The 18,619-nt window shown below is 33.4% G+C and overlaps 3 protein-coding genes across 3 annotated transcripts; all 3 read left to right on the top strand.

The window, feature by feature from the left end:
• The first annotated feature begins 5,871 nt into the window (after positions 1 to 5,871).
• LOC100245792 (acyl-CoA-binding protein) lies at positions 5,872 to 7,451 on the top strand. The gene is made up of 4 exons (XM_010658181.3): positions 5,872 to 6,015; positions 6,847 to 6,964; positions 7,052 to 7,114; positions 7,208 to 7,451. The coding sequence occupies exons 1-4, from the start codon at positions 6,004 to 6,006 to the stop codon at positions 7,279 to 7,281; spliced, it is 267 nt and encodes an 88-aa protein (XP_010656483.2). The 5' UTR covers positions 5,872 to 6,003; the 3' UTR covers positions 7,282 to 7,451.
• A 3,218-nt stretch (positions 7,452 to 10,669) lies between these two features.
• LOC100249118 (stress-response A/B barrel domain-containing protein UP3) lies at positions 10,670 to 11,850 on the top strand. The gene has a single exon (XM_002279812.5). The coding sequence runs from the start codon at positions 10,837 to 10,839 to the stop codon at positions 11,620 to 11,622; it is 786 nt and encodes a 261-aa protein (XP_002279848.1). The 5' UTR covers positions 10,670 to 10,836; the 3' UTR covers positions 11,623 to 11,850.
• A 4,563-nt stretch (positions 11,851 to 16,413) lies between these two features.
• On the top strand, positions 16,414 to 17,579 carry LOC100259336 (stress-response A/B barrel domain-containing protein UP3). Its single transcript, XM_002279692.5, has one exon. It carries the CDS (start codon positions 16,608 to 16,610, stop codon positions 17,277 to 17,279), a length of 672 nt encoding a protein of 223 aa, XP_002279728.1. The 5' UTR covers positions 16,414 to 16,607; the 3' UTR covers positions 17,280 to 17,579.
• The last annotated feature ends 1,040 nt before the right edge of the window (positions 17,580 to 18,619 follow it).

Below are 18,619 nucleotides of genomic sequence, written 5' to 3'. Positions count from 1 at the left end.
TTTCATTATCCATGAATTCCTTTTTTTAGAAAAAAACTTTTCATAGACATATAGCCAAATTTCTTGAACATAAAATCAATTTAAGTAGTAAAATGCTAAAAGGTACTATTTTTATTTCTGCTTCTTCTAGGATAAAAGAAGAAACTTAGATTTATTTCAAACAAACCTTTAATTTTTACATGTTAGCCAGAAAGATTTTAAAGTTATGAATTGAAAATCCCAAAAAGAAAAAAAAAATCAAATTTCAATCTCCTAGCTGCAATTGGTAATTATAAAACCCATTCAAAGAAGACAAGATTTTATTTATTTATTTATTTATTTTAAAGTACATGTTCTAGTGGCCAAGATGGATCCCTTAATCATTCCTCATTTCAAGAGTAAGATTATCTTGAGGACATTCATTATTGAAACCTCATTGTCCTCATCCCTTAATAATTAAGAGATGTAGGCCATTCAAGATTTTTAGGTCAATTGTCCCTACCAAATAGGTCATGTACCAATCTAACAAGGAAAACACTTCATAACAACTTTACATGAGAATCATAACATGATACTCCATGTTTTTTGAAAAAAGAAAAAAGAAAAAAAAGGTGACTCCAATTTTAGTTTCATAAATGTATTGATTTCTAAACATGATACTAAACAATGAAATTAGAAATTATCTTAATAATTATATTAAGTTTGCCTTGTCAAAATCAAAACAACCTGATTGTTGGCACTTATATGGTGTACCAAAATTGAATGGTTTCAATTTTTATTTTTTTTATCGGCTTCAACTCAAATTTGGCTCTTCAAGTTGAGTAACAATCTTAGAGTATGTCTGACGATTATTTTAGAAAATATTTTTAATATTTTTAATACTTAAAAAATAAAATTTTTGAAGTATTAAAAATGATAGAAACACTTTCTAGAATTACTAGTAAATGTACTCTTAGAACCTGTTTGGTAGTGATTCTAAGAAATGTTTTTAATACTTTTAATGTTTGAAAATTTTTATTATTCAAGTATTAAAAATGTTAGAAACGCTTTATAAAATCATTCCTAAACGTACTATCATATATGATGCAAAAACACTTTATGAAAAATAAGGACATTCTAATCAAATAAGTTTCATGATTATGAAATATAAGATTGCAACAAATATTAGAGACACAATCTCTGCTTCCACCAAAGCTTAATAACTCCTTACCTTTTCTAGTATCTCACAATGCATTGCTAGATAAGTTGATGTTTAAATGACTACTATAAAGTAGAATGGAGTTGTTAGAAATAAATGCTATAAAGTATGACTTTAGGTATACTAATATGAGGTAAACATCCAAGAATTGGGAAAGCGGAGAAGTGAATTGAGTGTTAGTCTTGTTTTACATATTTAAACAATTGAACCTAGATGAATGAGGTAAATAAGTAATAATATAACATATAGAAAAAATTGCATAAAGTAAATAGAAAATTTATACAAAGAATGTAATCTTAAGATTTTTATAGTGGTATACAAATTGACATAATAACCATTTTTTTCAAGTTCCAATCGAGTGAGAGTTTCACTAACAAAACTTCCAATATAAGCCTTTAAGTCTTTTTTTTTTTAAAAAAAAAAAAAAATTAATTGGCTCAGACAAACACTTAACAATTTTCCTCAAAGAGATGTTTTACCCTTGAACTCTCAAATTGATACTCCATACTTGGCAAATCTTAAGTGATATCTTATATTCTGATTTTTCCCTCAAGTAATACTCCACATTTGAGCTTCTCTTATAAGTTTTACGAGAAATGAATTTTTTTAATACAAATGACTAATTTACACATTTTTGCTCAAGAATAAAATGCAAGTTAAAACTCAATGCAATAATTTTTTTCCTAAGACTTAATAAATGATTGAAAAAGTGAAGTACAAAACTTTTATATAAGAGTTAAAATGTCAAACTAGCTATTAGAAACAACTATATGGTGATTCACATATTAGTAATTGAATCATTTAATGAGGTGCAAAAAGTTAGTGGAGACCAAAAGATAGATTTAGATATTCAAGTGGTTATCCACGTTACTAAATGGTTGTCCAAGTGGATGTTTGCATGAATTCTAGTAGCTAAAAATCACTTCTCAAGGTGAGTGGTCGTATGGATAAATGTCTACTTTGCTTCAAATAGTCATTTTATCCCTAATCAGAGTAAGTGGATGATCACTTGGATGTCTGTATAATAACTTAATGATCACTTGATCATTTGCATGAGATGACAATTTGGTCATTCATATTCACATGATAATTGGATGATCATTTAGTCCTTCACATGAGTTCTAAAATAATGTTTTTGAAAGTTTATGCATGTCTTGGGGTTAAGACATTTTTTAACTAACTCATACGGATATAGACCATCTTTTAAAAAAGTTTTAATTGAAATTTTAAGAATTTTGAAGTCTAAAGCATTTCGGTGAAATCGATAATGATTTTAAGAAATCCTAGAAGGTTTTCAATAAAAAGTTGAGGTCTAAGGTAGTCTCCTAAGTAGATCTTTTCATCCTCAAAAAGATTTTCATTCGAATTATAAAAATATAAAAAAAATATAAAACCAATTAAAAACTTACAGCTAAATGTTTTAACAAAAATATGCAATCATAACTTAATGCACCAATCATCTCATGTAAATATCCTAATGATAAACTTGATAAACCATTTTTTAATTCTTTTTTAATTCCTTTTTTGCTCTATATGTATGTCTTTTCTTGATGGTTTGAAGGAGATATTTTTACTTATTACACTTAAATATGACTATTGGATTTAAACCTTACTTTATTATCATCAAAATATGAGATTAATTAAACCTTGGTCTAATAGGAGTAAGTAGTATTAGGAAACATATAATGAAAATGAATAATATAACCATTAACTTAATGCTTTGAAAATGAGTTTTTCCGAATATTTTCTTATCATTCATCTTCATATGTTGTCATAAAGTAGAAGTTGGTCTTATAAAAGGATATGATCAATAAAGAAGGGTAATAAACTTGAAGACGTAGTAGAAAGAAAAAATAAAAATCAAAGTGTTATTTCTATAAAAAGCAAAAGCATGTGAAGAAGAATTACATGGAAAAAAAAATTGATTTGAAAAGTGCCACAATTTAATTTCATGTTTCTAATTTTATGTAGGGATTTGAGTGATATAGAAATGGGAAATCAATTAAGACTTGAAGCCAAAGTCATTTATATACATTATCATGAATACAACAAAATATGAAACCAAAATTTTATGATAGATTTTTTTTTTTTTTGTAATTTTTCATTAAATCTTCGGTTTTTATGAGAAAGATGTCTTAATTAATTTATTTTTAAAAAGATAAATAAGATGCAAGGACTGGTTTAAAAAATTGGGAATATTTTTTTCTTTGATATTATCATTTTTTTAATTTTATTCTAAAAATCCAAAATAAAAAAGTAAAAAAAAAAAAAAATGTAAAACATGACTTAAAAAAAAGGGCAAAAAGTGAAAACCAGAAGTGCATCACAGCCTAGCCAAGTAGATATTTCCTTTCTTATATTTCTAAAGGGCCATCAAAACTTGTTTACCAATTTCCACGTCAAAGTCTACATAACCTTCCAAAGTAATCAATAAGTCCATCCATTCAACCTTCATACATTTCTCATCAAGATGTCATTTTCTAACCCTAAGACTTGATAACCCAAAGACCTAAAACAGGAAGATTGATATCCACATTCAACCAACTATGATTGACATTAATCCTAGGGCGTTTTAGTCAAGTAGTTAGTCCATTTACACCTTATCATTTTGACAAAAAATAAAGAGAAAATTAGATTAGCATTTCGTGCATCATACGCATTATCATAATTATATAATTATACTGTTAATCCCTGTTATTAATTCCCGACAATTTTAATGATTATAATATGCAATTTCTTATAGTAAAATGCATTTACTCACTTAACAACAAAACGACTTTATCTTTTACCATTAAAATAAAGAAGCAAATAAAATAAATAATAAAAAGATTCATTATTATTCTATTCAATATGATTATCAAAGGGATAGAATTGGAATTCAATTGGAATAATAATTTCTCTTTTCTTTTGTGAATTTCGAAACAAAATTTAAGTTTTATTTTTATTTATTTATTTATTTTATTTTTATTTGGAGTTGTAAGAAAGAAAAGAGAAATACAAGAGACAAGAGGTGTGATATTATTATTACCATTATTGTAAGACATTAATGTCAATGAAATTTGTCCTCATAAGTACATGTCCCTACGTGTTAAAATTAATGAAATTGAATGAGTTCACAATGTGATGTTGATAATAAATATACCCTTTTGGACATATATTAAAGTGTCCTAAATTTTGGCAGAATTGACAATGACCTTATAAACTAAAGATGGCTGTCATGAATTGTATGTAAGAAAAATATCTATGGGGTGGGTCCAGCTCCAGCTCCTTTTGGATCATATGTCTATATCTTTTATAGTTTTCAATAAAATTAAGGATTTTTGGGTGTTATATCTCTTGATAAATGATTTGGGGTATTATGATGTAATTTTTATTTTTCATTTTAGGGGTTTTTTAAGGTCAAGATGATTTCTTATTATAATCATATATTCATCGTTAAATCCGTAACGGTCATATATAATAATTTAGAATGTAATCATATTATATTCAAATATTATTTATTTATATAACTAAATCGACTTAGTTTTTTAATGTAAAAAAGTTACTCTCTAACGTAATTGGTCATGTACTTTATAATTTAAACAACTTATTCTTTTAATTTAAATATATCACTTGTCATTCGATCTTAAAAAATTATTTTAAAGTATAGAAAATGAGATAACTTCTACCTACCATGACCTTCCTCCTAACATTTACAATTGGAGACTATAGACAAGAAAATATGAGACAAGAGAAGTGATATTATCAACATGGTTTCATGATAGAATACCGGTAATATCTATGCTATTTTGTCTCAAGTCCATGACCTCACATGTAGAATTGCATATACTTCCCATAGAAGATTGTAACAAAAACCATTGATAAGAAAGTCCACCCTAACTTGATTAAGACAAAAGAAAAAGAAAAAGAAAAAGAAAAAAACAAATCTCTATATGTTTCTAGGATTCTAGGCAATTGCTACAAGTAAAATATCCAGAATAATTATGCACTTTGATGTAATGAAATTATTATTTTTTTCAAATCATTGTTAGGGTTACCATCTCATCTTTGGTCTCTCTTTTGATTTAAATTATGTTGTAATAACCACAATTTTTAATCACGTATCATTAATTAGATAACATTAACTATCAAGGTTTGAGATTATGTTGAGACAATATGATCTCTTCATATCAAGTAATTGGCGATGTTTAATAAAACTTAATATCTATTATTTAATAATTTATATTTTTTAATTATTGCCTTAGATTTTATTTTTTAAGTATTAATGCTTTTTGATAAAAGTAACTAATTTTTTTAAATTAATATATTTACCCTCATTAAATTTAATTAATATTTACGTTTATTAATAAGTAATTAATTTATTTGTCAAATAAGATAAGTAGTCATTGTAGGGTCATAGATGTAAATTAAAGAGACCCTTACTAGATATAGGCTAATAAGATAAAAAAAATTGAAATTCAAAATAAATTACTAATTTTAACTTAATATTTAAAGTATTTTTAATTTTAGTTATGATATTAAATTATTTTATTAAATATATTTAATCTATTTCATGATTTAAATTATATTAAATTATTAATTAATGGATTTATCAAAGAACTTAAGAATCATATTAACTTATATTTAATCATTTTTAATCTACATTTTTATTCACGATAATTAAAATTGGAAAAGTAATTCACCTGTATTTCTACCTTGGTTAATCCACCACCATCACACAAGAAAAACAAACCTCGAGAATCCCATCCAGGCCAGGTCCACTGACCACATAACAAAGAAGGATACCAAGAAGCAATCTCATAGTCTCTCCACCAAGAAGCAACCGCATGGCTTTACAGGTTCTCTCTATATCTCTCTTCATGTTTCTGTGGCTTTAAGGTTTATACATACTTAATATGGGGAATTAAATTCATGTTTGCTTCATATGGGGAATTAAATCCTCTCTTTGGAGGAGAAACTTCAACTGTAGCTTTTTCCTAGTTGTGGCCCTTGTGGGCAATGTCATCTGAGTTTTTGTTCTAGCCTTCTAGGCACTTTGCTTTGAGTGATGCTATATATGCATATTATTTTTCATATATATATATTTGGGGATTTGGGGCATATTCAATTTTGAATTGGATTTTCCTTCATCTTGAATTTAATTTAAAGCTGTGGCCTCTGGGTGGTGTTTCATTCCAATTTACAATGTCAACTTACTTTTCCACTGAGACCCTTGTCCAGCAAAAGAAGTTGGGAAGAAAAGGGAGCTTCAGATGCAAGGTTGAATGTGGAGAAACTTAACATGAATATATATTAAGTTAGGCAAATGGAGAATCAGTCATAAAGATTTGATGATTCAGCTAGGTTTCCATTAGGTATTAATAAGAAAGATTAAGCCGGTTTCTCCAAAGATTAATGTATCTTAGTTTGGATGTTATCAATGGGTTATGCCATTAATTTGGCCCCCAAGGATGAGCAATTTATGGGATTCCAACTTATGTAGAGTTTGCTCTTGGAAGTAATTTTCTGTTTTTGAGGGAAATTCTACTATGTGGCTTTGTCCACAAAGATACATGTTATCAGCCCTTCCAATCCAGTACTTCATCTGAGGCCTGGAGTGAAGGCTTCTTGTTTTCATGGCGGTACTGGCTCTATCCATTTACACTGGCATATAATTCTATGCATGGCAGGAGGAGTTCAAAGAATTTTCTGAGAAGGCCAAGTCGTTGCCTCCAACAACAATGGATGCAGATAAACTAGTCCTTTACGGGCTTTATAAGCAAGCAACAGTTGGAACTGTTGACACAAGTGTGTAATTTTCTTTCCACCCTTTGCTCTTAATTTCGTTATCCATCGACCTACTGTAATATTGTTCTCACAAGCATGTTGTTGCAGATCGACCAGGAATCTTCAGCCCAAAAGAGCGGGCGAAATGGGATGCCTGGAAGGCAGTTGAAGGTAGAAAATCAAACTCCTTTCCCAAAAGTAACATTGAATTTGAACTTTTGGTGTTCGTTGATAGAAAAAAGCTACTCTGTGTATGTTATTTAGGGAAGACAAAAGAAGAAGCAATGAGTGACTACATCGTGAAGGTGAAGCAGTTGCAGGAAGGAACTTCTGCATAATCTGTCAAATGGTCGATTTCCATAATTGATTGAATAATGAAATGTATTAAGGGGATCAAGTCTGATCAGTGAACCTAAAATCCTTAAGCTAGAAGCATTCTTGGATTCTTAAACATTCCAAATTAAGATGAAAATAAAACTATCATGCCATTAACTATTATAAGTACTGATATCTGATGTAACTAGTGATCATCTTGATGGAGACAAAATTGAAAATCCAGATGGATTAATATGTTGCACTTGTTCTTGGAGAAACTACAAATGCAACCCTCCACCATCAATCTTCAAATCCATGACAAAGTTCTTGGCAGCTTCTTTTTCTTTCCCATCCTTAACATGAGTTGGTTCAATTGTAATTACTGTAAACTACTGATTCAGCCTCCACATTTTTTTCTTCCATGGCTCTTAAGATTCTAGCAAAATTTGTGCTGATCAGCTTGGAATATACCTGATGATCACTGATAATTCAGTAATTACTGCTTAAAAATGCATGGAAGTGCATGTGTGTTTACACCCACAACAAGTGTTCGACTCTTTCCACCTAAATCAATACTCAACCATCAGTTTGAAACATTACCTCAGATTCCTTGTATTCATCATTGAGTTGAAGCTTTTCATTCAGGTATTTTTGGATTTGAAGCACAGTATTATCATCATTCCTGCCAATAAATTAAACGCAGAATCAGTGATCTCATCCTAATTAGAAGTCACAGAAATTAATGAAGGGAGGAAAACATGTATATGTTCACATATACAGGACTTGTGCTGGTATAAGAACGGATATTCAATGTTAATGAATGTGAAAATGCTTGCATAGAGATGGTCGTGAGAAAATTTTTGACATTCAGTAGTGCAATCACTACTTACGAATACGTGAATCAGGTAGTGTTTAAATTCAACAATATCTGGTGTTTGATCAAATGTAGAGATGGAAAACTGTGTCTCAAAAAACATAAACAGAGGAAAAATCCTTGTGGTGGGGGTTAAAAGGATATAGGAAGAGGCATGAGATGGCCATGGCATGGAGAAAAGAGGGGAAGAAAAAATAGAATTTGGGTGTAAGAAGGCTATTGTTGGGAAGGAAAAAAAAGAAGAAACTTAGGGTTAAAAATGAGATAGATGCTAGAAGCATTTACACATGGTAATTTTGAAATAAAATGTCAAATCAAGGGTTTGTGGCAATAGTTTAGCATATCTTTTATACGAATATTAACTAATATATGTCTATCATTAGCTAATTGGCGGTCTCCAAGAAAAGTCGAAGCCATACCCAATAAAAAAAAATGCTATCCAAATGCATTTCAAGTAATTGGAGTAAAACTCGACTTATTATCCCTTTGGCTTCTCTAGTGATACATTCATATTTAAATACAATTTTCATTGTTCTTCTAGACAAATACGATATGAAGATCTTTTTTCAAAATGCAATTGGTTTCTAACATAGAGCATCAAGGAGAAGAAATGAGTTTCACTTTAGTGCTTCCACTTCTAATAACTTTTAGTGAAGGTGGATCGATAACCTAGATTGGGAATTAAGACCGTGGGCAATCCCCATAAAAGGACAAGAAGTATGATATGGGTCGTCAACCCTATTTTATTTACTAAACTTTGTTATCTTGAACCCTTCTTATAGAAGTACGTTTGGATGTTGGCAAAAATCCTTGAATACGAGTTTCCTCTTGTATTGGTCTACCCTATTATAACTTGTATCATTGCCTCAATCTCATCTTTCCAAAAGGCTTCTCCATGGGGACCACAAAGCAATCATATTAGAACTCTTTAATAGGAAATTGATAAGTGAATTACTTTTGGAATCACTTTTAAGGCCTCTCATATTGCCCATTCATGAAATAAGATACAAGAGTTTTTTGCACCTGTAAAAGAGGCTCATCCATGATTAGGAATCAGAATGTGGGTACTTGACTAGATGCACCTCTATTGATTTTAGTTTGCTTTGTAACATTCATAAATTCTTTGTTTGATTCTTTGCTTTCTTCTAATTTATTTAACATCATTTCCCTCCACCCTAAGTATTCTAAAGTATGTTCCTCTTTTTGTGGTTTTTCAAGTGAATTATTAATCAAGCTCGAGGGGGATGCATCTTCCACATTGAAAAGTGTGAGGGCTTACTTTGTAGGGTTTTTCGTGTTTTCCTTGAATTTGAAAATCGTTCTTTTAGCATGTACTTTTTCATTACCAAGGAAGTCAATATCTCTTCCATTTTGGGTAGGACATAGATCAAATAGAATTCCCTTCTTTTATGTGAACTCGTGCTATTACTATTTCCACTAATTGACACCACGCATTCAATAGTAAAAGGGAGCTCAAAGCAAAACAACTTCTTTGTGGAAAGTGATGCATTCTTTTTTTATTTATTTAAGAATTCAAGTGGTAATTTGAGCTAAATTACACTTCTTGGATTTCAATTCACTCCCTTGTCAAATCATCTCATCTCTTTGCCATCATATATATATAATTAAAAAAGATTTCAAATCCAGCGAGAAGTTGTCCATATAAATACTTTTAAGTCGGTTCTTTAGGTAGCGACGCTACTATTGACATGATAAGCTCTATACAAAATGCTAACATGATTAGAAAAGTGGTTGTTCAAATAACATCTATTAATATCACTAAAAACATTTTTTATCCTTACCTAAAATATAATAAAAATTAATAGGATAGACAAGTATGAGAATTGGTTATTATTATTCTTATTTTCAAAATTTTCATCATTTTTAAGATTGTAAATTTAAATTATACTAAAAATAAATATAATTTATTTAATAAATTTTTATTGAGAAATATTTTTTATAATATGTGTTTAAAAAAATGAGAAAAATAAACAAAAATAGGTTTTTTTATTAATTGTATATCAAAACGAGAGAGAAGGTATCCAAAAAAAAGTCAACCTATTATCATCTCTGTATTTTATGGCAAGTGACCAATCTTCTTAAGCTTATTACTAAATAAAAATAAATTAATCAAATACGCAATGGATCCATTCAAAATTATAATAATACAACAAAATCTAAGCACATTTATTAGACCTATTGTTTTAAAAATTAAAATTTGAAAATCATTTTAAAATTAGATATTTTAATTTCAATTTCCATATTTATTAAAATAAATTTTAAAAAATTAAGAAATTTTTACTTAAAACCAATGAACATGAACTAATGACATCAATGAACCTATAAGCATAAAAAATAAAAATAAAAATAAAAAATCAATAAAAATTACAAAATAAAAAAACATTTTCTCTACTTATAAAATTTAATATATATATATATATATATATATTATTTTTATTTTTAAAAATAGAAAAAAAAATTAAAATAGAACATTAATTTCAAATTAGTGTCACGTGGAAAATTCAAATGTCCGAAAATTTTATATTTTTAGTTCAAGTACAACGTATTGGAATTTGGAATTTTTATGCTGACGCGCCAGAGAGGCGCGTGAGAGGCATATATCTGAGAGCACATAGCATTATAGCAAAACTCCAATCAGCATCAAACGCTTATCATCCATCTAGAAGCTGCTGATACAAGCGCAATGTTAGGTTTGAAAGTACGGACACTCTTCTTCTCTCCACTCTCTTCTTCCCCCAAGCCTCATCTCAAGCCCTACTCGCTATCCTCACCGTCCAATTTCTGTATCAGGATGTCGTCGTCGTCAGCATCGTCGCAGATCATCGAACACGTCGTCCTCTTCAAGGTCAAGGACGAGACGGAGCCGGCGAAGGTCGCCGGCATGATGTCCGGACTTAACGGCCTGACCTCTCTCGACCAGGTACTCCACCTCTCGGCCGGGCCCATCCATCGCAACCGATCGTCGATGTTCAAGTTCACTCACATGCTTCACAGTCGCTACAGCTCCAAAGAAGATCTGAGCGTCTACTCTGGGCATCCAAGCCACATGAGCGTGGTGAAAGAGTTGGTTTTGCCTATCTGCGAGGACGTGATGGCCGTCGATTGGGTGGCTGACAATATTTCCGGTCCGGTGGTGCCGCGGCCTGGGTCGGCGATGAGATTGACGTTCATGAGGTTGAATGAGGGTTTGGGAGATGAGGAGAAGGAGAAGGTCTTGGGAGCGGTCGGGGAGATTAAGGATTGTCTTGGATCGTTGGATCAGATGACTTATGGTGAGAATTTCTCGCCCGCGAGGGCCAAAGGGTTTTCGATTGCGTCGATCGCGATCTTTCCGGGATTGAATGAATTAGAGGCCTTGGATTCAAATCCGGAAGTGGTGCAGTTGCAAAAGGATAAGGTTAGGGACCTTTTGGACCGCGTGATTGTGCTGGATTACGTGGTTCCACCACCGCAATCTGCTAGCCTTTGATGATCACTCTAGCTAAGGTTGTATGGCTTCATGTTCTCACTTCTCACTTACATGGATTTGGTAGCTTTTCAAATAACGCTTGATTTTGGATCATGATGTAACACACACAACTTCAAGTGTGAAAGACATTATGCTTATTTTATTTTTCTTAATGTTCTTGCCTCACCTTGTGTTGTCTCGGCATACTGAGCAAGGAAATTTGGAAATACCAAAATGGGGCTTTTATGAGTCTTTTGGGCATTTTGTAGATGATGGGATCCAAATGAGGAACTTATGAGAATAGGTTCAGGCAAAATGTTTGAGTAGAATACCTTTTCTTTCCCCCACAAATTTGATTCTCATGCTGGTTCTTTAAGCTTCAGGACCTTTTCCCCTTTCCAGTATTAATCTAAGCATTTTAGGCCTTTATTGTAGTGTGCCACACAGCTTGAGGAGTGTGTTATATTTTGGCTGCACTGGCTCTTTCTCTTCTTTATTCTACTTTTATGGATTATAGGTCCAGGGGATTTTCCAATATCATATTCATGCATGAATGATTCCCAATCTTATTCATAGGGGGTCCTGTTGGTTGGGGATAAGAAAGTAAAGAATGCCATTTAAGGAATCTGAACAATGTCTTTATTTAGGAAGAGAAGTTTAGACATCTGTTCTCAATAAAGATTTGATAGAATCCTTCTTTTTCAGTTATCTAGTATATTTCATCCTAGTGCTTTGGTTCTCCAGGCTGGGCAATTTGTCTGTAGGGCAGTATGGCTTGTTGCTTTGCGTTTCAGTGTGGCTATGGTCATACTGTTTCCGAGAGCTAGGATGATCTTATTCTGGTAATTGCAACAAGCTATGGAGAATCATTGCATGGAAGAATACAGGTACTTTCTTACTGATTCTGGGGTCAAAACACTCTGGAGTTTTACTTGCTCCACCTTGCCTACCTTGGTAGACTATCTGAAATCTCCTTCTGCAAAAAGGGTGGGATCGAAGTTCTTGAATACAAGCATGGCCTGTTTTGGAGAAGTCATCTCCATCCCCTCATGCAGAATCATGTCCTGATATACATTGTGTGGATAGTAATATCAATCTATCCTAACTGAAGTTGGGTTGAATACCCTGTGTATTCCAAGCAAATGCCAGAAGAAGGACCATTGAAAAGGTGCTGTCCTCCAGAAACGGTTAGACTACAGGTAACTGAAGGTGTGAAGGTGACAGTGTTATGGCAACTACAATGGGGAACAGGGTTCCTTGATTTGGAAGTGATGTAAGTGGAGGAGGTAATCAATTGAATTATCTGTGGGACCAATTAGAGATACCAGACCCTCCTTGGGTGGTTCCACCTATGCCTTTGCACTGCCATTGCTTTACCATTAACAAAACTTGTTCTAGCAAAGAGGTGAGCAAATATAGAGATAAGAGTATGATCAACATTGGGTGGAAATGATTATACCTCCTTTGGTAGAGAAAACACAGTTTAGGTGATGTGATGATATGACACTGATGATTTGTCTCTTATGAAGCCTGTGGCTGAATGGCATCAATGCTGGTATTTCTTATGCATTGCTCCCTCATTGTTTCAGGTGGTTTGCTTTTGGTGTCATTCCAGCTGAAATCCTCTATATGTTGGTTTGTCTTCCTAGTTGCAAGCATCTGTACTGCTGCCCCCCTTCCCCCCAGTTCTCTTGACATTTGATCATTTCACACTTGACAAAAGCTAATGTCGTCAATATCCCTTCCTTGGAGAAGGTAAGAGCTCTGATCACTTTAAGGGCAAAGGAAGGTTCATCATCCAACTCTGATGTTTTCTCTAGGCCATTGATCCTTATTTTTCAGATGGTATGCTCCCTGCCTTTGTAGTGGCATTCTCATAGTCTGGGCTGTTATGACCTGTTAATCTACAATAATGTCTAAGGCTTCAAGGATTGTTGATTTAAGTACCAAAATACCTGTAATTGTTCTAACTTTAGTTCCTTTTGTGTTATGAGAAATTTCATTGCCATCTTCCCAGGGTTATCAACTGCCAACAGAGGATTCCAGAGTCATAGTGACTTGGGAGGTGGCAGCTTGTTGTGAGCAGCTGTCTTCAATGTTATTTGGTTGGAAGGGTTGTATTATCAGCAGGGATCATTCTGGCAGAGTCAATTTGTCACTTGATTCCCTCCCCCCCCCCCCCCCCCCACCCTGATACATGGATTTGAGAGAAGGGTTTTGCCAGACGGCTGTTGATGGGCATGTGGGTGAAGGGGGTTCAACCAGTTCTTGAAGGGGGACAATCTGATGTACGATGAGGGTTGCTGGTGACGAGCCTGTTGTTTTGAATTGTCTTTTTCCTTTTCTTTTCTTTTTCTGTGCCAAGTTTCCTGGCTTAGTGGGATCTTGTCCTGTTAACTTTTTAGCCATTGGGCCTTGATCTGGTCCTTTGGATCATTTTCTGATATTTAATCCGCCTTATTCCCCCACTCAAAAACAAAAAGTTGAACACATTGCATTTGCCTTAACGTGACCCTATTCTTAATCAGGTGTGGGATGGACAATGTAACAGGATAATGCCCCGTACGATGAAGGGAAATGACAAGAAGAGTAAACAATGATGTTTGCATCAAGAGCTCCTGGTTTACAATATTTAAAATACAATTTTATAGAAAATCAAACTATTGAAACTGTTTTTCATATTTGAATTTAAAATATTATTTTGTTATTAAAAATGATTAAAATTCTTAAAAATCTTAATTTTTTTTTTTTTTTTAAAGAACTGTTTGAAAATGTTGGCAAATAGGCCTTACTTCCTCATATGTAGTACCAATATATATGTTCTATAAAAATTAGGGCTGGGTTGCTTAATGCGAGTATAGGGCAAATAGCTGGGTTTGGGTCATTTTTTCAGTTGGGAATGGGCTGGAAATTGAATCCTGACTTCGGCTAAGTTGGGTACAACTCAAACAAACAATGACACACAATGCTTATGACCGAAATCAATGGATTGAAGAAATAAAAATGGAACTCAAGGACACGATCGAAACCTAAAAGCAAGGACCAAAAAATTGATCATAGAACCTATAACATAATCATAATTGGAAGTGTATTTGTATGTTAGTAATTACGAGTCAAAATTCTCATTGCATTTCTCCTAATTCAAATCCTCTCCCGAGAATCGTCATTTTCAAATTTCTTGTGATTAAAGATTGCTAGAAGAGATGGTAAGTATTTTTTAGTTTATGAATCAAATCAAACATTAGTCGACTAAGTTTTAATTTTTTATCCTTTTACTGACAAATGGAGTTGAAGCTTAAGAATATGTGGCCTTCCTTGAGCTTCAAGTTTCTTACCTATTTTGGGGATGTTTGGTTTGAAAGAAGATTTTGACCAAAAATCATCTTTTAAAATAAGTAAATTTCTTTCAAAATAAGTTGAATTGGTGTGTATTTCATTCTTACTCTCACATTTATCATACTTTGAGTAAAACCCAAATTTCTTATTATGTGAATTAGAGAAGAGACTGAGATCAAGCTTAGTATGGATTTCGGATATGCTCTAAAAGAAGAAAATGAGTAGTTGAAGTTTGAAAATTTCAGGCAAATAGTTTGTAAGAGAATTAAAAACTTTGATTAAGTAAATCATGTACTCAATTAATTTTCTCCTTAGTGAATGTTTTGATCACTTAAGACCCATGGCTTTTTTATTTTTTGAGAGGTTGTCCATATTTAAATTTTGGTGTCAATGTCTTTTAATTTATATCTCAATTTTTTATTAGCCTGTCTTAGCTTATAAAATTTCTATCAATTTGTTATGTTGATGGATTGAGGAAATAAGTTGGAATGGAATATTTTTCTAAAAATTTCAAGGAAGGGAAAAGTAGAAAATAAAGAAAATAATTTTTAGAAAATAAAAATAGGAAGACGAAAAAAAATTCCCTACAAAACCTAGACTAAAGTATACTTCAATTTGAGATTATTATTTTTAATGTTTTGGAGGATTAACTTTCCTTCTTTTTTTTCCTCCTATATATCAAATCATTAACACAACAATTAAATAAAAATAAAAAAGGTAAAACAAACGAATCAAACACAAAATCATTGCATCTCATCAATAAAAAATCCTTAATCTTTCAATATGAATTTCCTCACAATTAAGAGTTCAATTTGAAGTTCATACATCCACAAATCACCATAAAGATATGTATAAAAAAAAAAGCTAGTAATTCAACTTAAATGTATTAATTCATTTCCCAAATAAAAAGAAAAAGAAAAAAAGAATTGAAGCTCTTATTCAATTAGAACACAATCTAGGCAAATCTATCAAACAAGAAAGAGATCATAGGAAATCACCTGATAATCAAATTTTTTGAGACAACTCCAACTCCACAAAAGCACAGCAAAGAGAAAGAGAAAATGTAGAGACAAAGAGGTAGTGAAATAAGAGTGTTTGAATGAATATACATTGGTGGTAGGGTGATAAACATGTGTCATGAAATGATTGGCCTATATTGAAATCATTATACTTTTATCAATATTTAGATAAAAATAATTAATCCATCAATATACTTCTTTTGGTGTCCCTATTGATAATAAATAATTTGTTGGACATTATTTTGGACCTTTAAAATAAGTTCCATGTATTGCGCCCCTAGACCTCTTCCTTTTGATAATTTTTCATATTACATATTTAAAGAAATAAATACAAGATAGTGTACATATATAAATATAAATATAGTAAAAATAGAACATCAAGCTCGAGTTAGTGTCACGTGGATAAGACCATCACTATTCTTAAATGTCCGAAAATTTTATATGATTAGCCCAAGTTACAAGTCCAACGTATTGGAAATTGGAATTTTTATTCCAACGCGCCAGGGTGGTGAAGGTTTATCCATCTGGACGCTGCTGATACAAGCGCAATGTTAGGTTTGAAAGTACGGACACTTTCACTCTTTTCTCCCCACTCTCTTCTTCTCCGCCAAACGCTACTCGCCACCCTCACCGTCCAATTTCTGTATCAGGATGTCGTCGTCGTCGCAGATAATCGAACACGTCGTCCTCTTCAAGGTCAAGGACGAGACGGAGCCGGCGAAGGTCTCCGGCTGGTTGTCCGGACTCAACGGCCTGGCCTCTCTCGACCAGGTACTCCACCTCTCGGCCGGGCCCATCCATCGGGACCTATCGTCAGCGTTCAAGTTCACTCACATGCTTCACAGTCGCTATAGCTCCAAGGAAGATCTAAGTGGCTACTCTGGGCATCCGAGCCACTTGAGAGTGGTGAAAGAGTTGGGTTCGCCGATCTTGGAGGACCTGATGGCCGTCGATTGGGTGGCTGATGATCTTTCCGGTCCGGTGGTGCCGCGGCCGGGGTCGGCGATGAGACTGACGATCATGAAGTTGAAGGGGGGTTTGGGAGATGAGGAGAAGGCGAAGATCTTGGGAGCGATCGGGGATATTAAGGATTGTCTTGGATCGTTAAATCAGATGACTTATGGTGAGAATTTCTCGCCCGCGAGGGCCAAAGGGTTTTCGATTGCATCGGTTGCGATCTTTCCGGGATTGAATGAATTGGAGGCCTTGGATTCAAACCCGGAATTGGTGCAGTTGCAGAGGGATAAGGTTAGGGACCTTTTGGACCGCGTGATTGTGCTAGATTACGTGGTTCCACCACCGCAATCTGCTAGCCTTTCATGATTGCTCTGGCTAAGGTTGTATGGCTTCATGTTCTCACTTCTCACTTTCATGGATTTGGTAGCTTTTCAAATAACGCTTAATTTTGAAAGACATTTTGCTTATGTTATTTTTCTTAATGTTCTTGCCTCACACCTTGTGTTGTCTCGAGACGTACTCAACAAGTAAATTTGGAAAGACTCAAATGAGGCTTCTCCAAGTCTTTTGGGCATTGTGTGGATAATGGGATCCAAATGGGAATATGTTTTGGTGTCTCACAGCCTATTGGTAGGCTTTATTTTGTTTCAATATAAATTTGGTTCTCATGCTGGTTCTTGAAGATTCAGGGCGACATAGCTTGGGGAGTGTGTTGTATTTTGGCTGCACTGGCCCTTTCTCTTCCTTATTCTACTTGTATGCATTATAGCCTATAGGTAGTCCACAGTATTTTCCAGTATGATATGTATGCATGCATGATTCACAATCTCATTCATAGGAGTTCTTGTGGGTTGGGGATAAGAAAGTAAAGAATCTGAACAATGTCTTTATTTAGGAAGAGAAGTTCAGACTCTGCGCAATTTGTCTGTATGGCAGTATGGCTTATTTTGCTTTGCCTTTCAGTGTGGCTATGGTCATACGTTTCAGAGAGCAGGGATGAACTCACTCTGGTAATTGCAACAAGCTATGGAGAATCATTGCATGGAAGAACACGGATACTTTCTTATTGATTCTGGGTCAAGGTCAAAACACTCTGGTTGTCCTACTATTATGTCTGGAATTGGAGTTGGAACTTCTTGAATACAAGCGTGGCCTGTTTTGGGGAAGACATCTCCACCCCCTTGTGCAGAACCCTTGTACAGAATAATATCCTGATATACATGGAGTAGATGGTGAAAACAACCTTAAGATCCAGTAGGAAACATCCAAGGAGGTGAATGAGCAACTTTTAAAGATTTTAATACAAGTGTTGAAAATTTCAATTCAAATAATCCTTTGAGAGTGTAAAATATCCGCAATCATTCAACCAACAAATGGAAAGCCAAACGTATTGGGTTGAATTCCTTGTGTATTCCAAGCGAATGCCGGAAGAAGGACCATTGAAAAGGTGCTGTCCTCCAGAAATGGCTAGAATACAGGTAACTGAAGGCGACGGTGTTATGGCAGCTAGAATGGGTGACAGGGAAGTGATTTAAGTGGAGGAGGTAATCAATTGAATTACCAGACCCTCTTGGGTGGTTCCACCTATGCCTCCCATTGCCATTGCTTTACCATTAACAAAACTTGTTCTAGCAGAGAGGTGAGCAAATATAGAGCTAAAAGGGATTAGCTATTCCGTGGATGGTATTTCTATATCTGCTATTACA

Source organism: Vitis vinifera, chromosome 11 (genome assembly GCF_030704535.1).
Source record: "Vitis vinifera cultivar Pinot Noir 40024 chromosome 11, ASM3070453v1".
In the NCBI taxonomy this organism is placed as follows: Eukaryota; Viridiplantae; Streptophyta; class Magnoliopsida; order Vitales; family Vitaceae; genus Vitis; species Vitis vinifera.
The sequence above is the reverse complement of the archived record's forward strand: the minus strand, read 5'-3'. Positions and strand labels throughout refer to the sequence as shown.